The sequence below is a fragment of the Ciconia boyciana genome, chromosome 8 (genome assembly GCF_034638445.1).
Source record: "Ciconia boyciana chromosome 8, ASM3463844v1, whole genome shotgun sequence".
NCBI classification, from domain to species: Eukaryota; Metazoa; Chordata; class Aves; order Ciconiiformes; family Ciconiidae; genus Ciconia; species Ciconia boyciana.
Window position 1 is genome coordinate 38540212 of NC_132941.1, and position 23032 is coordinate 38563243.

Below are 23032 nucleotides of genomic sequence, written 5' to 3' on the forward strand. Positions count from 1 at the left end.
GATCTTAAATCCCTCTCAATCCTTTTCCACTCCAACCCTTTGTGCTATCTAGTCCAGCACTGTAGCTTAAAAACAGCTTCTTGGTTACTAGAGCAGCTGATGCACCACAGTGTTTGCACACCATGCTCTCATGCAATATGCAGCAAATACTTTGTACCAGTACTCCTGCACAAATTAACATTTGGTATTGTATATTGTATTATTTTCTCTAGTATCCAATAGCTGTTTACAGATGAAAATACCATTTACAATGTAAGTGAATTTTTTAAAAAGCATGTCACAGTTGCCAATAGCTTATCTTTAACCAAAGGATAAGCTTAGATGTCAGTCTACAACAGAAGGCTGTAGTACAGAATAAAAATTTCTAGATTAAAGTAACTTTAAAAAAACCTGCTGCTGTAACTTCATAAAGACCTTAATATGCAAGTCTGAATTTGAGTAGTGCCTTGTCAACATTCAATTGCTGGAATATAAGATTCCAAACTTTTGAATCTCAACATCCTACCAGCACCACACTTATTTTAAATAGCAAGTATGTGCTCCTCAAGTTATTCTCCTTGCTATGAGCTAACCTCCATAGGTAATCTACTAATCTGAATACTTTTATGGGATTAAAGCTTCTATACACAGAAGCCAGAATTGAGAACAGCCAAAAAAAGAACCCACATCTGTTTTACTTCTTAGTGCATTCAGGTTTTTAACACTTGGGACTGACTCATGTAATAAAACCTGCTATCTCACCTTCCAACTAGCATATGCTGGCTGCCATCCAAAATAGAGCTCTATAAGCAAAGAGGTAAAAAGCAGCAGAAATAATTTAACAGCTGTTATTCCTGGTCCGTGAAGCTTTACTCCCTTTGCAGAAGTTCTGTTTCTCACCAAACAAATTAAGTCTTAGGAATACTGGGGATCAATTACTATTGAAGCCAAAAAGCCATTCTTCTATTGCACTGAATACTATTACTTGCTTTACAGCTACCAAGAAAGCTACCAAGAAAGGGTTGGGTCTACGGAATTTAAGGCACATGTCCTATTTATTTTTTGTGCATTAAAATTCTCCGTTGAAGTTCCCAGGACACTGGCCAGTTTCTGGTCCTATGCAGGACATACTAAAGGGGGTGTTTGCATGACAAACAGCCCACACTGTTCTATGGATGGCAAGGACTCTGGAAGAGTTTTGACTCTGAGCTTGCAGCATTGGGATAAACAATTTTTACATGCCAAGGACATATTTGGGTGGGGAGTCTTCCCTTGTGATTCAGACCTAAAGATAGTTTCTGGACTTTGCCCAGTTCCAACTGGAAACACAGAAGAGAAGTGCACCCAAAAAGCAGCACGTGAATTCTGGTGGACATTCAATAACAAGACCTTTATTAGAGATTAACTAATTGCTAATTAGCTTCTGAAAAATATGCTAATGCTTCTGTTTTCCAAAGGTTAATTTTAAATTTCTATCCAATGGAAAAGCTTTTCATCTCTTGATAAAATAAACCCATTACACTGATAACTGTAACCCAAATAAACCAGTTACACTGATAGTACAGTACAGATATCCATGAAGGCTCCTCAATGAGTTTTGCATCAATATTCGAGACTTAATGTTACAGGCTTCTGAAGAAAGGGGATGGACAGAGGTAATACTATTATGCTCTTCCCATCTTGCTTATCCTCTGTTTCTCAATATTATCAAACACTGATGTCAAAGAAATCTATTTTTAATCCAGGACTATCTTAGAATGCCCAATTCAGCAATTAGGTTCATTGTTTGTAGCCCTAGACCCCTTCATTTGTGAAAATATGTAACATTGCAACTTTTATTCTCTCTAGGGATACTCTTCACCCAAGGGGAATAGTGTACTCCTTTCTCATATGCTCAGATCTAATGGAAATATTAAGAAAAAAAACTTCAAAGTGTTTCTCAAACAGCAACTGCAGAACAAGACTTTTTTTTTTAAGGTCAGGTTTTTGTTCTGTTAATATTAGAATTCTGGAAGTTTCATCCTGGGTTGCAGCAAAGGAAAAAGGGTAACAATGCAGCAAACAGAGCCCTGCAGAGCTCAGAAACTTGCTGGTTTTCTCTTCATCAGCAGAGCAAGTCAATTGAGCCTTGTGAAAAATAATTTGGAGTTTTCAGAAAGTATCTTTATAGTTGCAATGCATACTTGCAAATTTTTTTTACTTTGTGTTATTGCTCAAAGCCTGTCAATAGCCATGATGTGGCTGTGGCAGCTCTGCCTAATCACAACTCCAAAAACATTTGGTCATTACTTTGTTTTGCAATGCTAAAAAAAAAAAAAGAACATTAGTTTGGGTAACACTTGAACAGGTTACTCCCTATCATGGATACAACTTCCTTGCACCACTGGTAGAAGGCAGAATATCTTCATGTAAAGACCACAAAGGCTGAGCATGCAGCAAAAAAGCTGCATGAACAGTTAAATCAAGAGCACAGAGCAAAAAACAGAGCAGCAACAAGAAAGTTACCATCCATCACATGTATTGTGAAGTTTTTTGGCTCACGTGGTATTAGAGTAATAAAAATCAGTTGATTCAGACTACCATGTATTAAGTAATTAAGTGTACTTTTTCAGAAAAGTTTATTTAGGAAATATCTATTTATAAAATAGAAAAGGCAGATTAAGTTTAAATTCATGTCATTAGTCTCTGTTGTCACAAGTGACTCCAATATAGGTAAATCCTAAAATAAAGTAAGAAAAAAATTCTTGATGCTTTTACAAATCAGAACAGTGATATTCCACTGAGTGGGCAAAGACAATGTAAATGCTGGGGAAGAACTTCAGACATTCAGTGGTGATGAAGAGATACCATTAGGTAAAATTGTCTGTAAGATCAAACAGCCACCAAATTCTCTAAGGATTTACTAATACAACTTAAAGTACATACCACAAAAGATTACATAGCTCAAGGTTTAGTCTAGTATCTCACAAGTCTAGGAAAAAAGCTGAAATAATTCCCAGAACCAAGCATTTACCTACATGAAAAGTTAACCTATTGAGGCAGGAAGCTAGAACGCTTCTAGAATAAAAATGCCCGTTTCTAGCCTACCTTGTACTTGTGGCACAGTTTTGTGGGTAAGTTTTTGTAGATAAATATGCATTAGTTTTGAGAAAAAAAATTCCTGCAAGTTGGAACAAAAGCAAAATCAGTTTATCCATATTCAGCATAAAATATAATGGCTATGTATTAACTAATGCAGTATCAGCTTTCTCTTTTGCCCCCCTGCCCCGCCAAAGTAATCCACACACCAACTTTCTCAGCCTGTTTCAAGCTGCATAAAACTCTACTCTTAGTCCTAAATCACTTATTACAAAATAAGAGGACACAGAACTTAAGTGACAAACTATTTGTTTTAATTCAAGCCAAGTTTAACAAACTGTTTCTCTAAATGAGCAATGCTAATCCAGCAACAATTTAGCTGTGCTTTTCAAACATTTACAGGAACTGTTGTGACTTCAGTAGATACACCAAGTCTGCTATGAAACTTAAACCCACCAGTTTATGATAGCTTAGGGGAGCAGTATTTTCTAAATGGAAAGACATCAACTTTCCAACTGCACTTCCATCAAACGAGGATACACAAACTGACAACCAAGGTAGTGTGCTACAGCCCAGTCACAGGGCTGCAGGGCAAGGGACCTGCAGGTACCACTACTGGCTGGTTCCATTTCTCACCTCTAAGTTTTGGAGCAACAGAAGAAAAAAAAAGGTGTTAATATTCAGAAGTAGCTTTTTTTGCTGGCCCAGTGTCTAAATTAGCCAGTAGTATTCTAACATACACATAAACACAGAATACCCACACAACCCACAACTTCGACGCTGATATATATCACTATGGCTAGTTGCTAACACAACCATAAGAGCTACAGCATAAAAATACTTTCTTTTAATGCTGCATATTTTTTCTACAGTTCCTGTAACCTATGCTTGAAAAAAACCTGCCTTTACAACAAAAGGAAATTAGTTCAACTTCCAAAATGAATTATCAATATACTGGTGCAAACAGAGACACAGGTGTTAAGTATAGTTCTAAGGTCCTACATCTCCTTGCTTTCTTGGCAGTCTGCAGTCATTAAAGGCAGTACACTAAGAAAAATGAATATTTCAGTACTGGTAAAAAAAATCTGGTAGAGTGTAAGCAGTACCTAAAACAGTAAAGGATAAGCAGCTGCACACTTAATATAAAAAGAAAGCAATTAAAAGACTGCAAGAATGACTACTTCCAGACAAAATAATATGGTTTTACGTGAAAACTGTACTAAGAGCCTAACCCTGCGCTGGCTGTGTTAGACTGAGACAGCTGAGTGGATTCTATGTCCTGCCCACCTTCTGGAATGAAGAAGAGTACTTGCATTAAACTTTAAACACAGTAGCTGTTAAAAGCAGAGACATTTTGTGCTACAGACCAATTACATCATCTTAGACTGAAAGAACTGATTATTTCAAGGCCAACGGTACCTTTCTCCAACATGTGTTTGCTTAATAGTGCAGACATCAGTACTGCTGAGATCCAGAATCCCTTTTACAGTAATGCTCTTATAACATGGTCCAACTTTTGGGGGTTTTTTTATGGCAGCATGAACTGTATTTAATACTGTAAATACAAAAAAGAGGTACTAGGGCAGGTTTTTGATAATACTTATCTCCGTCAGCATTACTCTGTACCTTCAAAGCCAACTTCTATAGGAATTACCATTAACGCATCTTTTAAGGGTGTCACAATGCTGAAAGCATAACTGCTATTTTTGTTTTTATAATAATGTGTTCTGTAATTAAATTCACAAGCACTGAACGATAATTGAATAGAGAACAAGAGAACAGTTCAAGGTTGCGTGGCTTAGCAAACCCCGTAACTAGTATACCATGAAGGGTCTATTCAGGACACCAAGTTCTTCAGCTGAAAGTTCTTCAGCTGACATGACCAAAACATGTTAGCCTACCAATGCTCTCCCTCCAATGAGTATGCCAACTCTACGAGAGTCAAAAGCCTGAATAGCAACTACAACTGGCATAGAGATGAGTGAAGAAGAAAACCCTGTAGCTTCATACTGAATAGCTTAACTATGCTGGAACAACAGAGATGAATCAATTTCTCCTTCCCACTGCCACCAGTTTCACTGGAAGTCTTTCAGTTATTTAGTACCATAAGCAGCTGCGTCACACTGACTTCAGCTAAAATCAGTTACGAATGCCTCAGTATTTTAAGCAGCTACAACTTCCCCTGTACACTTCTTGTGGTGAGCCCTTCTGAAATGGATTTCTTGCTCCCTACACAAAACAAAACATAATGAAGCAGTAATATTCTCATCATTAGAAATAAAGGTTCTTGCTGTGTAATTGCTGTTCAAGACTACATTCAAGTAGGTAAAACCCCTAAAAATACAAACACCATTAAATGCCTGTTGTGACATTCTGTTAACTGGCTGGAAAGCATGTAGTAAACATACCTTCTATGAAATCATTTTCACTATACAGCTGCCTCTCTCCTACTCCATCATCTTCATCTTGTCCATCTTCTTCATCTGGATTATTGATAACTTCTAGGCCAGCCTCAATAACTTCCACCAGTTCGTCTCGTTTATCCTTTCTAACAGGTTTCTCTTCTGGATGCCGAGTGAGCCCCATCTCCAACTGGAATACCTTCATGGACGTAAAGCTTTCAAAAGGAATGACGCCATATTCACTAGGCAGTTTGGCCCCCACGCTCACCTCAGCTTTGTCAATCTGGGAATGAAGAAACTCTAGGAGATCATTGGATGCTTGTTCTTTGGTGCCCTGGTAGTTCATACCATTGACCTTGGGGCTCTTTTTTTCCTGTAGGGATTTCAATTTATCACTCATTTCCTGAAGCTCTTGCTTTAACTGGGCAATCTGACGTTTCAGACTGGTAGCTCGGTTTTGATAATGCTCTTCTTGTTCCTGCAAGAGAGCTTGATAGTATTCTTTACCCATATTTTCACCTACAACACCAGGTAGAGATCCATTACCATCTGTTTGTGGAGCACACTCGAGCAAATACATGAGCAAGACTAAACTGAATAGTAAAGCAAGGCCCACTAATAGCCAGCGAGTCCTGGCTTGAATTACTAAGCCTCTTCTGGGCATTCTCATATTATTTCCGATTCCAATCCAAAAAGATGACTTATCTGCTCATGCCTTCCAAGGAACATCACCCCAGAGTTCAAATCTTAGAAAGAGAGAGAAAGCATGACTGTAATAGTTACTACAAGTTTTGATAAAGTAGCTGATGATCAGTTTTCAACCTTTGCCTTAATCAGGTGTCATTGCAGAGACATAAATCTGAAGTTCCTATGTCATCCATAACCATCAACTGTAAGTTTGGTTGACGCCATACAATTTGTTCAGGATTTCCTACCCCAAACAAAAAACCCAGCAGAGGGGGAGGAAGACTGAAGACACCAGCAAGGAGTCATATTTCCATTTCCTAATTCAACCCTAGTTGAAGGGTTTTAGCCTATCTGAAGTTCAGTGAGGAAAGTCTGCAAGAGTCATTTTATAAGCTTTGAATCGACAGTCCCCCCCACTATGTGTAAGTGAGAGCAGTCTACAGTTTGGTAACAGTAATTTTCATTGGCTAGTCTGGCTTTTCCTCTGGCACTTCAGTATTTTATTCCACTTCCCCTCCTTCCCTTGGAATCTGCGGTTTGAGTCAGCAAAATGAAGACAGAACCTAAAATTAAAAGAAAGGTGCATATTAGAACTACAAAGCAGCCAGTCATTTGGAAAACATGAACAAAGTTGTAACACATGGATGCAAAGGATCGATGGGGGAAGGGGTGGGAAAAAGAGAAAGAAAACATTATTTCTTTCCATTGCATTACCCATCAGTGATTCCCTTTGACAGTGTGTCTGGAAAACAGCAATATGGACAGTCTAATGAAATACATTTTTCACATAGCTAGCTAAAGCAGTAAGGGTTCTTCTAGCCTCATCAAGTTCTATTTGTTTTAACTCCCCTGTTTCTTCTTGGTCTTTTGTTTTGTTTTACTCTGTGGGAAGAAAAAGCCACCAACAAAACCCATGCCCTTCCTACTCCTCTAAAAAAAAAATTCCAAGAACTATTTTGAAGCAGCAGCAGCAGCTTGCATTTCCATTTGCTTTTACTTTAAGTGAGTATCTTTTAGGGAATAATTATTCACTCATGAATAAAGTATTGCAGATTTAAATATCAAAGTTCACAGAAACAGCATTTCAGAATAGGTCAAATTCAAATTCAAACCCCAAATCCTGACTGATGAAAGGGAGCCTCAGACTATCCATTCACGAACATTTCCACCTTTTGATTTGGGTAGGCCAGCATGAAGAGGCGTTGACCGTTTGCATGGGTCACCCTCTTACACTGCTGACCAAATGGGCTCGGAGGAAAAGACCAGGGAAAAAGATCACAGCTGGGCAAGAGGGGGATACCAAAAATCCTACTCAGCAATAATAGTCAGCAAAACAGTTTATGGGCCTCTTCAACGACAGCATAAAGAGCTAAGAAGTAAGCTCAATGCATGTTAGTCTACTTCTAACATTAATAAAATACTTTTGTTTAAAACTTGGTTGTAGAAAATAAGTGAAGCTCATGAAAATTTATCCAGGGATCTACTAGCTCTACATACATTTAAACTGTGTTGTGTAATTATTGTTTGGGAAAAGTTCTGGGACTTGAGTAACTTCAGTTTAGTTTCAGTATGCTTATGAGATTAGAAAAATATTGCCTACTCCAATACTCCTTATATATGGGTTGGACAGACTGTTACCTAACACCACCAGCAGCCACAAACCCCATCTTCCTCAGTCCTTGCAAATATGTCACGGTGCCACGATGCGCTCCGTGTGTTTACAACAAACACCTTGCAACGTTTCTCCCCAGTTATGTCCTTGCAACATTTCTCCCTTCCCAGCATCAGGATATTGCTTTAGTGAGAACCAGGTACCACGTGGTATCATGATCAGCATGATACCATGATCAGCGGTATCATATTCAGCATCCTCATTTGCACGAAAGCTCCAATAACAAGGCCTGAAAGATTAAGTAATTTATTCATACCGCCAACACCAATGCCTGTGATAGCTGACCTAAATTGGCATGCATGTCATGCACACTAAGTTTTGCAAGAGCTGCACACCTTGGAGTTGTCCAGCTGAAGTCTACAGGACTGCTTGAAGCAGTTATTAGTATTTCTAGTGCTAAAGTTCCTGCCTATGACCCCGTTCACAAATAAATTAGAGCCACTGTGTAGAAATTCTTAATACAGCAGCTTAAAAGGCAATAGTTATCTGAAAGTGAAGCTTTTTGAATTCATGTAAAGCTACTGGACCCTTCGGTACAAAATAACTAACAGTTTTATCAACTGAATTCTAAATGACATCCTTTTAAGTCCAAGTAAGACAGAAGTTAGTCACTCCTCATTGCACAAACACATTATACAAATGCAAGTTAAATGCCTATAAAGAGTGATCAACACCAGATGTATCCTCAGACCAGGGTCCAGACATGGTGAATCAGGGGAGACAGAAGAAAAAACAATCTACAGGATAAAACCAGTTCACAGAAATGACATAATACCATCCCAAGCTTTCTTTAGTACAAAGTTGCCTATATAATGTTTTTTCACATTTCTCCCTGAATTCTTGTTCTGTTAGACTGCAAGAGGTGAAGCCGCAACTAATAACATAAAGAACTATATGTTTCTTTAAACCTTGATAAATGCTAGACTGTACTAAAGCTACTCCATGCAGAAGCTGGCACATCTTAGATCAGTCAAGGCATATTGAAAAATGATCGAACTACCTGAGTTGCACAAAGTATTGACAAACCCAGTCCCAACTCTTTTTCACTGCACAGCCTTATTACTGCTGTCAAGAACAAATGCATTTTTACATCGCTGTGTACACAAACACAGCTACCATACCACTACAAAAATCAGCTTTTCAAGTTATGAAGAGATGCTTTTGGTACTGGGGACAGGGTAGGAAACAAGGCTGAGTCTTACAGCTCAGCAGGACACAAAGATGACAGCTTTGTGTTTTCCCTTTACCTTTCTCTTCACTTTTACAGGATAATTAAAGAAAATGAAAGCATGTAATAGAAAGCAGGAGCTAATATTTCTAGTTAAGACTGTCTTAAGAGATTATTTGGGCTACCATGGTACGGCTTGATAATGGGCAGTGCAGGCGGCTGCAAACCACGGCCAGATTTGGTTCATCACTGAACTTCTACCTTAAAGCCACCTAAGTCACACAAACTCCTACCACCACGGGCGTTAAACAATCAGTAACTGTTGTTAAGCGATGAATAGATGCCCCTGAAGCTGGGACATTAGCCTAGTAGGCCTTTATTCAATTCTTGCTCCACCAATAAATTGCCCTGTGTTCAACTTTGATGAGTCACTAAGTTTCTTTAGGTCTCATTCATGTCTTAGAAGCAAGTGACAACAGATTTCCTGATGGGGTGTCAAGAGGACACAATGTACCGGGTGATTAAGATTCCCTCAGACAGTAGCAGGGCGCAATGAAAGAACAACTCTGTTATTAATAACTTACTTAACTGTGGCCAAATGTACATCCTTATGGTAAGCATGGATTAAGAAAGTCAGCATGCCTCCACAGGGACTGGCTGCTTACATTGCATCACCAACGCAAGAACAAAAAATGATATATAACTGCAGATTTCTGAGCCTTCCTACTGGCACTTTACCTGTTTAGAGGCGAGGGCTGTTTGTGGAGCGCTGCCTTAAGGAAGACAAACAATAAGCCCTTTCTGAAGCAATGGAAACTCCATGTGGTGGGCTATAGAGAGCTCGCTGGTTCTTTTCCTTCTAGGGTCTAATTATTCCCTCATTAGTCGAAACCCTTTTCTAGTGAGCTAGTGACAATCTTATTACCAAGACAGCCTTTTTGCACAGATAGGCCTTGCCTATTTATCTTTGACAGTTTTCCTGCGACACCATAAAGAACAGGCATTTTTCCCACTAGTTTCCCTGCGGCCTTTGAAGGCAAGGAATGTTCATGCAACCAGTTACGTTAAACAACATTAAAATTTTAAATTGCACATGGAGAGCTGAAGGGGTAACTTAGTTTGCTAAGCAGTAGGGACTGAGCCAATTTGGACATCTCTTCTTCCCCCCCCCCAGTATTACTTCTGCTGAGAAGAATCATCATAAAGGAGTCAGACACAGATTTAATCTTGCATCCTCCAAGGAGTGAGGGAAGCCAGTAAGAATCTTAATTCTCATCCCATCAGAAAAGGAGGGTTTATGAGCCCTCTATTTCACCACCCTCTCTTTTCAGAAAAGCACTAGTTTCACATATTTACAACCCAAATTTGATATGAATTAGGCCTGGCACAGCACTATTTTAGGAATTCCAGTAACTACTCCCAGGCTGTAGAAGACAATTATGAGAGAAAGCAGGCTGCAAAACCCCAGAATTAGCAAAAGCACACAGGATCCCAAGAATCACAATAGGAAAATCAATTCAGTGTCACATGGTACATTCTGAAGTTTATACAAAAGAACAGTAAGTTTACCTGGAAATAAGTAATCACACAGAAGTCCCTGGGATCAGCATTTCAGTGTTTAAGTTCCAAATCTTTCAATTGCATATGCTGATACTTCACTTTATTTCAATTCTTTGAAACAGTCTATTTGCAGTACTCCCTATGATCTCCAAAGGACAAGACATCTGAGGCTTATACAATGCTTATAAAGATTTGCAAGTTTTCCAGAAGCAACTGGTTGTTATTCTTTCTGCATTTCCAGGGCCTTATGTATATTCAACTATGGAAATGTTTCTGTTCCTTACAAAAGAGCTCATTGATTCTCTAAGCACAAGGGAATAGACCAGCATGCTAATTGAAAATGCTTTTAAATTTGTTTTTATTATATTAGCATTCTGTTTTGGTTCCTTGTTGCAAAGGGTGAGTACGTCTTTCTAAAGAGGGGAAACATTCACACTTAAAGCAGTGACCTAATTCAGTATGCACTTGCTTCATGCCAGACTGTACAGACATTCCTCATTTTAGCATGTTCTACTTTAGACATGTCCTTTTTGTTCAGCATGCCCTAGATGGTCATAGTTTAGCTGCTTATGAAATTCCAGCTGATTTTCATAGTTATTTTATTGTTCATAATTTCACCCAGATGCCACAGATATTCACTGTCTTAAACTCCCTCCATACACACATACTTCTCTCCTTGGCAAGTTATACAATGAAAACATAAGGTCCAATATCATCCCTTGAATATTCCATCTTATTCTGAAGAGCGTCACTGAAAACAGAATTGATTGTGAATGTTAGAGAAACATTGCACACACAGTTATTTTCTCATTTGCTGAAACCAACACAAAGCAAGTTGGCCGTCTTTGCTGTTGAGGACAATCTTTGCATAAAGCCTGGAGTGAGAAACCTCAAACCATACCTTAAGTATGCAGAAACACATCATCTCTGCTTAGACAGCCCGCTGAGGTATAGCCTCAGAAAAGACACAAACAAATTTGTTCAGGAATTTATTATACAGCTCTAGTCAAACAAGTACCGAAGTCAGATTTTTCTGCTGTCGGGAAGGTTAATAGAAAGGGGAAAGCAGAGAAGAGAAAAAATATCCAAGAGAAGAGTTAGGGGCCGTAGTTAGTCTAATATCTCACCCTCACTGGACTGACTGCAAGTAACATTCTTTTGTCACAATTCCACCATCTGATTTGCTTTCAGCTACAGCTCTGCCTCCCGAGCACACAAGCACACACACATGCACGCTGCTGGATGAGAGAGAAGTTGAAAGCCACTATCAATTTAAGGAAAGAAGATCTACATTCAAGAAAATCAGCAGGAAAGTGAAAATAACCACAAACCATTTTAGACTGTACCAGTTTAATAATAAATCCTGAAGAATTTGAAAGTTGCACTTATACACATTGCAACCACTGCCCACGGTAAATCAATCACATCAGGCACAAGCAACAGCTTATTTTCAACTTTTTGAAAGCTTAGAGCATAATACACTGTTCCAATTCATCACAACATGCAAGCTTAATTTGTAAGCACAGAACTGCAGCTTTGCTACTCCCATTATCTGACTGACACTAAAGTGAATTTTTCTTCCAGCTACCTCTTATGATTTTCATCAAGATTTCCTCATGTCGTCCTCTGTACCTTCCCAGCATTCCCACCGCATGGCATACTACCTTGGCATGCTCACACGGACAATACTTGTACAGAACCAAACCTGTAAGAGCACACACCAGCACTCTTCAACAGCACAGAGCAGTTTCTGCAGAAAGTTATTTTTCCAGACATTGCAGATCTAAACCAGAAGTCCAAGAGTTAAAAAAAAACAACACAAAACAAAATGACAAGACATCTGCCTTGGGAGACTAGGTGACAGAATTAGCTCTCCATCAGATCTAACTCAACCCCACAAAATCTGTGATCCTTAATTCCTATAAACTTATCGCCTCAGGCTGGTTGATAAATATGAAAAACAGTTGCATTCGGCTTGTGTCCATCAGTCACACGGCAGACTCCAATTGTCACCTTGAATCGTGTATATATGAGTATTTTAGAAGTGAGGCAACACAAGCAGTAACAGCTATGCAATCTTCTATGTTACTGCAGCCAGCCTCACCTGGCTGCTCATCAGCTAACAACCCAGGATAATGCTGAGCTATCAGTTTAGCACTGCTCCAGTTCGCTCACAGGTTTGGGGTTTTTGTCTCCCTCTGCTTTGTTATAAACTCCCACTGGTAAACACTGCCAAAGCCAGAGTCCCACGGAGGGGGCGGGCAGGGGGTCAAGGACGACTGCACACTGATCACTGAGCATCTTAGCTCATTTTTAATTAAAGACATGGGAAAAAAAACCAAACAAACCACCACACAGTCAACACAAGAACTGTATACATTATGAACAGCCTGCCATGAATTATCAAGTGCTCGAGCATATCTGCACTAGGTAACTTCAGACATTTGTTTAGTTCCTAAAAGGGAAGAAAAAAAATTCATGCCTTTGGCGCAATGATCATAGTAGTACTTGTAGTATATCAGGGACTAGTAGTTCTGCCATGGGAACCTGTAGGAAAAAGTTACTTCAGTGACTGGTGACAACAATCACATGATTTATTACTCAAAAAATAATATTCCCTATGCAAATGGTTTCTTTTACAAAAGCAACATGGTGCTTTTGCCAGCAGAAATGCTGTGCTCCAAAATAAAATTAAGACTAACCCTCCAGAAGTTTCCACTGTCACATCAGAGACTCCAGTACACGGGGAAGATACATGGGGTTTCTCATCTCCCTTGTTTCATGCAATAGATCAACTCACTCTCAACACTAGAGAGGCTTTATTGATAAGGAATTCTGCCTTTTTTCACTTCTAAACAAGGCCCTGATGCTGTTTATTAATTGCACCTTTTCAGAAGATGCAACTGAAGCAGCACACTTTATACTAACCAGAAGCCGCCTTTAAAGAAGAAAGCATAGAAAAGAGTATGGTTTCATTTTAATAGTGGAGCTTAATCATCACAGGATCGAGTCTGTGCAGGTTTAGCCTATGAAGGACAATCAAGCAGGTCTTACTCTTTAGACACTTCCCAAACCCTCTCTTCAATTTGTGCCTCGGTTTCACCAAGTTCACTGGCATGTGTTTTTACAATAGCAACACAGACCATCAGGGTTGTGTGAAGGACCCGTCCTGCCCCTGCACCACCTACTGCTTCCCCACCCTGGACACAAAACCAAAAGATAAATCGGCATGCCAAGCTGACAGAACAGGAAATAGCACGTGTTTTATTGTCTCCCTTCTCAGTGCTACAGCTAACGTAGCAGAGAAAGCGAGCAGAAGGTGATAATCCAACAACCTAGAAATGGCAGTATTTTTGCCACTTTTGCCACAGTCCCTGGAAAAAGCAGTCATGCTGTCATCCTCAAATGAAGGAAACATTAACTGTACTGAAATGGTTTAAACGCAATTCTTACATAATCTACTGTGAAATGACAAGGAAAAATACCTGCCTTTTGCCGAAGCAGTTTTATCTCCCATAAGTTAGAGAAGCAAGTTATTGTACGTCCCAGCATTTGCTATTCCTACACAAAACCAAATCCATGACACCATTACATAGTTAAGTGGACAAATGAAAGAACAACGTTGTTCACATTATTTACTTTATACCTAATCCAAAGTAAGCAATGAGCTTATGAATAGGAGCCCTGCTTTGGCTTCAGTGAAACCAGAGCAAGCCCATTTGTCTAGAAACTGCTGAACTGAAATGGGAACTTGAAACCCAACCAGCTACACCTTAACTACACTGGTCAGTATTATCCCATTTCAGATAAGGCCAGGAAATAAAAGTCAACGCATAGCTGCTTTACTGTTTTTATGAAGAGAGACATCTGCTTGGCAAGAAAGAAGCTAGGTGAAATGTCCTAGGTAAGACACGTCCTAGCCGAAGGAGTTTTGTTTGCTTGCTTTAAAATTATTTTTATTGAATAGCTATCCTGAAAGACTCACTACCTTCAGCTTCCATTAAGATAAACAACTTTTCTATTTTACACACCTTTTCCTGTAGTTTATAATATTTAGCTTGTGGGTTTTTGCCCTGCTGTAGGCATTATTCCCCTTTTTATATTTGGTAAAAAAACCCACAATGTCCAAATGTACAGAAGCAAGACTTCTTCCCTTATTGTAAGGGAATTAAAGGAACAGCAGTATTATATGACTACACTTACTTTGCCTACCCTATTGGTTGCTAAAGCTCAACCTAGAAATGGGAACAAAAGTACCAGTAGCTACCTTAGTACAATCATCAGGGAAGCACTTTCTCCTGGTATTTTAACATCTCATAAGCAACGTTATTTCTCACATGAGCGTTAGGCAAGAATCTGACCTACTTCTACCACGTGCTTTGCAATACCCTTATTAACAACATACTCTCCGTGAGGGACTGCATAAATTATATGGACGCCTGTGACATGGCAGCAAGGTGGGTTCCCGGTCCAGGGCACACCACCTGAGCAACCTTACCCAGCTGATGGCAGTACTCAGGCCTCTTCACTGAAGGCTGACAGAACCTTGGCACAGTGCATATAACACTGCAGACTCAATCAAGGGCAAAAGGACAGCTGCATTATTGTGGAGGATAGCTTAAGCAAAACTAAATCACAGTTCTTACAGCAACTGTAGCTTATCTTCAAGGATGCATAGTAGTCTCTGTTAGAGTACATGCAGAGAAATCTTTATACTCCTTTCAGTATGACAGAGCAACAGCTGCAGCAAGAAGCAGAAATAACTTATGATGTCCAGTAGTCTTCAAAAAGGTAATGCTGTAGGAGGTTTTTTTTGCACAGGAAAACAGCCTGTTTCAGAAGGACAGAAAAAGCAGTTATACTTAAAGTGCATCACCTTACAGTGACTGAGGAAAGGTAAAATACTCCTTAGACACCCAAGGTGTCTAAACATCTTAAAAGGCCCCAGCTAAATATTTTCCCCATACAAGATGAACATGCTCCAGCAACGCAATAGAACAGTAAAAGGTAACTAGTGATCCTAGCTCAGGTGTATAGCATTTGCACAGCATACCTACATTTTCACTGATGCCATTTTCTATTCATTAAAAAATGAAACGCTGAGAATGACTGAAGTTGTCCATTGTGGGAACTGTAGCAGGCAAAAACAAAGAGCTGAAAATGTGGGCTTCTTGGAACTGCTTCACCTAGGTACCACATCTAACTACATTCTCAGAATCAAGTCATATTCTGTTTTATCACATCTCTCTAATTACCATCTAGTTCTCTATGTATGGAGATCAAGACAATGCAGTTACTGTACCCTGAGCACAGTGAAAATATATATTCCAATATATGTAAACTCTTGTGCTATTTTTAAAGGATAGCTGTCATCCAAGTTCATACACAGAGCTAGTGGAAGATTTCCCACTGTGGGAGGTAAGGAGAAAGGTCATGCATCCAGTTTCCTTACACTTGTAAAGCAAATCTGAAAATACTGTACGGCAAACCAGATCCCCTTTGAAGCTCTGAAAGGTACCTAACAGGTGGTTATCACATACAGATTTCTTTTTCTACTCTACCAAAAGAACAGATGGAGAAGTACCGGCCTTAGCCAGGGTGTTCTTTCTAATAGTTTCACAGCTAATTAGCCAGCATTTTAAAAACCAGTTAGACACTGAATCATGTGGAACAGTTAGGGTTTGGTTTTTTTTTTTTAATTTTCTGTAATTTTTCTATAGTAGGAACTATACTGTTTTCAAGGAGGTACAAATTCAGGTTATGAGAAAGCTATAGCAGTTGAAATGAAAATAGTGAGAAGTTAAATTCTCAAGTGCACCTGATTCTTTCTTAAAAAGACTTTCAGACTTCTATTAATATCAGCCTCAAAAGCAGAAACATATAAAGGCAATTGATTTAAATTTAATAAAAAAGTTTCATTGGACAACTATGCACCAATTACTACCACAGCAACATTCTCATTAAAGCTATGATGTATTGCCAAATTTTGTGGGGGGTACCCTGGACCAAGTAATATTTGCATAGAAATCTCTTCATTGCAAGTCTGAAGAGCAATAAAACTCCTGAAGTTACCATTGGAAGACATTTCCATGCATTTTGTCCAACTGGTAGTTTAGCTTGAGAGCTTTAAAATATCTAAAACCAGTTTAAAATACAATTTGATACAGAAGCTCTGAGAAAAACGTTGCCTTGAAGATCAATCACCCTAAAGTTTTTCTTAAATAAACTGACTCAGCTAGCTTAAGTTCAACATGTGATATTCAAAACTGGGCTCACTTTGCTTTTTCCTCAGTCCATGAATTTAAGATGGCAGGAGGAACACAACCTACAAATATTTTTTAAATGGCTAAAAATCAGCGTAGTAGTTTAGGTTCTGCTTTCAGCACAACAAATCAGCCATGAATGTCACCAGAAGTGAAAGCTGGATGCCAAACAATTGAGAAACATCTGGTGCATTCTAGAAGCACAGCTTGATGCACTTATGTCATCTGTAATTTTTCAATTTGACATTATAACTAAGTATTAACTTACTCTTAAAGGACTAGCAATACCAGGCTTCACTGGAAGCAGAGAAGCTAGCAGCTTGTCAGAACTATCTATCTTGATATTCTTTTTTTTTTTTTTAAAGTTGCCTTGCACTGAAAAAGACACCACTGTGAAAAATAGAAACACCAAACACTCAATATTTCGCATTTCCTGTTCCATCTCTCTTTGGTTTGTTATTCAAGTCCCTGAAGTCAGTCTTTGGACCACTGGGACCATCCTTCCTCCTCTTCAGGAAGAGATGATCATGATTTGGAGGTGAAAGAAGCCAGGAGTTTGTGTAAACCTCTGTTGAGTTTTTGCAGGCTCCTTGTGCCATTCTTCTGTTGTGCTCATATTCCACAACTTTTTTTTTGCTAGTTTTGCTTCACAGCAGGGAAATACAGGTTGTTACCACGACACTTGTTGCAAACTATTTATTCAAATTGCCACATTTGACACATGATCCTACTGGCAGCAACTTCTGCTACGCTATTTTAACACTGGTTTAAAATTTGGTTACTTTCTCTTCTTGCCCCTTCAGACAAGTCGACTTAAATCCCTATCACGCTTTCACCTCTCCGTCTAACTAGGTAAAACTCTAATAGAAGCCCAGGACCTTACACAACTAAGGAGCAACTGTGAAGGGTTAAATGCAATAAATTCAAAGTCACTGGATTATGTCTGAAATCTGAAAAAACCCAAAGAAACAGGGCTTAGTAGCACTTAATAGCAGAACCTAATACAGCATTTTGGATGTTAAAACTCAGTCCTGTTCGAAACATTGGGAGCAGTGGGGCGGAGTCTGCCCTGTACAGACATCTTACTGGAGCACTGCTTCCAGACTGTGCTGGGAAGAGGCAGGCACAGCAGTCACGCCAGCCTCTGGCCAGCTGGCACCAACCTCAACCGATACTCACCTCCTACTCTGCAAATTGTACATCCCTTCAGAAGACTTCTATCCATATCAGAAGCTCCCAGATCACATGAAAAATGGACTAAACTACTATCACTCAGCAGTCTTAATTTCCACTCTACTAGAGCACTAGGAAGACATGCAAGCCATCTGCTGCCCCCAGGGCTGCCAGTGGTATCAACAGTGCTGACAAGTGTCTCATCATTTTTGACACCACTGCTTGGGGAAACCCTTAAGAGACAGCGGAAGTGCTACCACAAGTCACCTGAAGGCTATCACCCAAAACACTCTTCCAGGACAGATTTTATTTCATAGAAACTAATGACTTAGCCCTCCATATAATTCCAGAGACTCTAAACTGTGCTCAAGACTAGCATTTTGTATCTTCAGAGTGTGCTTCAAAACACAAGCTCGTTTACTGCATTTCCCCTGCTTTAATGCATTATTTCCCCTGCTTTAATGCATTTCCCCTGCTTTAATGCAGCAGTGTTCACAACAAGCTTCAGTTGCTTCCTGTGCATCACTGCTCAACACCTGCTCTTGCAACAGCAACACAGACTCAACCCAGAAGAATTGTTTAAATATTATTTCTACTCTTTCTGTAGAGAAGATACACATATGTAAACACCAGACAGGAACACTGGAGTAGCAAGAAATCTGCCTGGTTAGCTACCTTGCTACAATTAACTATCAGATGTTAAATGTCATAGGACGCTACAACATCCACCAACAGAATTATCTGCAGCACCTCTGCACAGCAGCAGCTCAGCCATCAGCTTTACACTCCCCCAGTTTCCTGCAACTACACATCTGCAAGCCAGAAACTAGCCTTCCAAGTCTTTATCTTGCAACTGGCATCTGAAGAATTATTAGAGCCCTTTTTCCTTACAGGATTATCTGAGACTAGTCACCCTGACTTCCAAATCCTAATATGTTAATACAAAGCTAGCCTAGCTTTGTATACAACTTTTTGGAGAACTCGGGTGTCCTACAATTTTGATCTCTTATGAAAGTGCTGATCTACTGTCTTGACAAAAAGCACAATTAACAGTGCAGACACATTAACCTCCTTTTGTGGGTGATGTTCATTTGTCAAAGTTAAATACGAGAAGCAGATAGCTATATAGGGATAAAAAGCTAAGCTGTTTAGAAATTTTACTTGTAAAAATTTAATATGTGCAAGTACTGTATTTTTAAGTCCACCTTTAGTTCCTAGCTGTTATGCATTGTATTATTTTACCTTTGAACACATAAGAATCTTGAGTTATGTTCAGCTCAGTGAAAGGACTCTGTTGCCTGTGACAGCCATTATATACGTGGCAGGACCCATCTCCAGAGGGTCCTGCCTTTCATTAGCCATGAAAGAATTTTACTTCTGTTCTACAACTGGAATATCAGTTTCCTTTAACAGAAACTCCCTGCAGTATGCCAGAGAAGAGTAAACTAAGAGCTCCCTTAGTTTTTGGCAGAACAAGTGCCAAACGTGTCTGCCCGCCCAACCCTCTCCCAGCATCAGTCCAGCCATCCCTACGCTGCCGAGATGGCTGCGCTACTTCAGTTCTGCAGTTTTCTTTAGTCACCTATTGTGTACTTGCACTCAAACTCCCATAGGTAACGTTCTTATCCCTCCATGTATTGAAGTAATGAATTAATTGAGAAGAGAGACACTGATGGGAAGACTCACTTTCGACACCAGAAGGGCACGTATGCTGGCCGTCAGGTGCTGATCCAGGCTTTCCAGACAGAGGCCCTCAGTGACATCCCTACCAGAAAGCCCAGTACCATGAGGGAGGTGGATCCTCTTCTAGAAGCTGCTTCACTAGTGAAACAGCACCATTTAGTACGGGGGAGGAAGAAAGGGCAAGAAAAACAGCGAGACAGACCTGCCTTTTATCACCCACCCACTCTACCAGTGAAATACTTGGTTAATACCAAGGAGGAAGAAGGTGAAAGAAAAACACAGGCAGGCCTGCCCTTTCCGTCACCCACCAACACAGCTGCCAAGATGATCCTCAAACATACCTATTGAGTAGACATGCCCATCTGCCACCGAAGGCCAGGGAGGCAGATGGGGCTTAGACCAAGAACGCCCCAGGGCCACGGTGGGGACTAACAGAAGCGATTAGACCCAAGAGCATGGTGCTGGAAGGCACATGTACTGCAGGCAGATGCTAATGAGTAAACAGGCCGATCACTACAGTTATTTTTTACAGTTGGAGATGATTAAGAATGGCAGGAAATGGTTAGATTAAAAAAAAGGACGTGCAAGATTTCCTCACACAGTAGCTTCCTCACCTGAAGTCACATTTGGATGCTCTGAACTTCACTTTGAAACACTGATGCTCCATTGATGCTCTTTCCAACGCTCACATTTGCACTCACAGCACTGGCAACGGCTTACCAGCTTTATCAATTTGCTAATAAGAGTTTTAGAGCATCTGGTTTGTGAATAGGAAAAGCCTTTAAAAACAGGTAAGGTAAAGCAGAGATTATGCCAAGATATTCTTCCCACCATACTCTACTCCGAAATAACTGTGGAGCAAGTGACTCCTGCCAACCTTACCATACACAAATGAGAAGCAGTATGGACAGCCTAGTGCCAGCACAGAAAGAGTACAAGCTTCTCACACGTATTTTAGTGTGCCACATCTTCACGTGCAGCAAAATCTTCCAGGATTAGGAAAAAAGCTCATTTTCCTTTCCCCTTGAACCTCTGATCTTTAGTTACTACATATAGCTTGCAATGATTATCTAGTTACTCTTACTTTTTAAAAAAAAAGTTTCTCAGCTAGCATTGTCCATCAGAATCACCAATTTAGATTAGACACACAGGGTGTAAGATACCCAAGAACTATTGAGCTGTCTAACCCACCTGTCTACATTTTTAGGTATACATAAGATACCCACAGCCTCACTATAAAAATTTTTAAACAAACAGGCTTAGATGAAAGCAGCACCTAGAGGCACCTAAAAAAAAGCCTCAGACAGTATCCTGTCCCACTCCTTTTGCACCAGAAGACGTGCATGACAAGGGGGGCTGCAACTTGCAGTACTGTTCCTGCCTTCAGAAATGTTTATTTTGTTTCAAAATAGCTTCATAAAAAAGAAATTAAGATTACTAAAGTCATTGTACACTTTCAGATTTTTCTAATAAACAATAATATTAATGGAAGTGCTGGGCTTTTCTAATCATCATTCAAAATGAAACTGGTCTGGCAGACAGTGAGAAGCGTCCTTCCGCAACTTCTTCTTACAAGCTGTGGCTATAACTCAGAAGTAAAACTGTACTCCCATTCCCTTAAAAACGCATTATATTTCTTTATGAACATCTTGTGAGTTATGATCTCATTTTCTCATTTCCAGCACTAAGCTTGCAGAACAGTTAGTTGCATAGATAAAGTACAGTATTTTTTTTCCTTTACAAAAGCTATTATGCTCCTGAAACATTTTCTTTCCATTGTACCCTTTGAGAATTCTTTTTTAAGGACCTTTTTTTTTTAAAAAAAAAAGAAGGTCTTGTGCTTGAAATACCTGTCTATTTGCTATTTTATTTTTCCAAGAGCAAGGTTATTACGGTTTCTTCCCATACTTTTCTTCTGGAGGGCTGATCGTCTAAGAGGGTAGAAGACAGATGAGCTAACTGAAAGCCAAGCACGTTATCAGTTCCAGTGCCACCCAAATCCTTATCCAAAGCCTGAGTTTCATCCCACCTCCATGAATTCTGCTTCAGCGTTATTTAAAGAGAAAATACTGCAAGTCATGAAGCTTGCTTCATAATGACAGACTGTTTCAGCGTTAAGAAAAATATTGTGCAATTTGTTCTCTGCAATAAAAAAACCTGGCCTCATATTTCTCATATCCTCCCTCCCCCAAGTTTAGTTTTATCTCTTTTATAAGTTCAGGTCATTCTGGTGATGCTTTTTACAAAGAGGTCCACAGAACACTTCTGGCAAGCGCAAAAGTAGCAGACTGGTGCAGGGGTGGAAATTGTTGTGCCAGATATGCTTGTGGGTTTTCTTGGCAACAGACCACAGCTACTTATCATTTAACTATGCCCTCAGATGATGTTTCTCACTGACTTGGGAAGACCCATACCCCGGGGCTGGAACTTAAAAGCTAAGAATTTAAATTCAAGAATAACTTGGTGCAACTTCTACCACAATGCAGCAGCCTCAATGATAGATTAGGGGTTTTCTGTTTCTTTTTTTTTTCTTCCCCCTTTAAGCCTGAGGAAGGCACTGAAAAAGTCATGGGATCAAGAAGGGAAAGAACTATTCACGATCAACTGATCTTAATTACACTGAAGTTTTCATGGGTTTCCTCCAGGAACAGACAAGCGAAACAATTTCTAATTGTGCTGTACAGTCCCGTACTTCAAAATCGTTGTTCTTCCTTCCATTCTCAGCTTACAGATGGTTTAGGACAGTGGTGCTGTAGCAACACTCAGTGTGGGTCTCCTGATACTTACGATAAGGACTTACTGGCAAGAGTCTCCCATAAAAGCCTCAGGGTATAACTGCAGCCCATAGTTAACACCCCATCCACAAAACACATCTGCCTCCATGGACAGCTACTGGGAATATTTCCAAGCCGCTGTCTTTGACAGTGTTTGGGAACTCACTATCTAGCTAATAAATAAAGGGAAGCCAGAAGTTTCCGTCAAACACACTGAAGCAAGACAGGAACTTTCAGCTAGTGCAAGCTGGAAAAGAAGAAACCGTCTTATTCACAGGCCCTGGCACTTACATTCTCCAAGGAAGAAAAAAAAAGGGAAGAAAAAAGGAATTTTTACTAGATGACCTTAGCTTGAGGGATATTCAGTCTGTGTTAAGCCAACCTCACTCTTTTGCAGCTCTTCCGAGCTACCCGTCAGAGCAATAGAATACGCTTAGCTCTTATCCATCATCTACAAACTTAGCAAAGAGATCAATGTCTCAATTTCTGCGTGATAGAGGGACTTTAAGAGGAAAAAAAAAAACAAACCACAAACAAACAAACTACAAAACCACAGAATAAAGTCAATGTTAATTCAGCAGATCTGGATTATA

General features: G+C 39.7%; 1 protein-coding gene across 1 annotated transcript in view; it reads right to left on the bottom strand.

Annotated features, from left to right (window-relative positions):
- CSGALNACT2 (chondroitin sulfate N-acetylgalactosaminyltransferase 2) overlaps positions 1–23032 on the bottom strand; it is a 34191-nt gene that overhangs the window by 9946 nt on the left and 1213 nt on the right. The window contains exon 2 of the mRNA XM_072871625.1: positions 5466–6709. Within this exon, the coding sequence (XP_072727726.1) occupies positions 5466–6129 (664 nt within the window). The 5' untranslated portion in view covers positions 6130–6709. The remainder of the gene's footprint in view (positions 1–5465; positions 6710–23032) is intronic.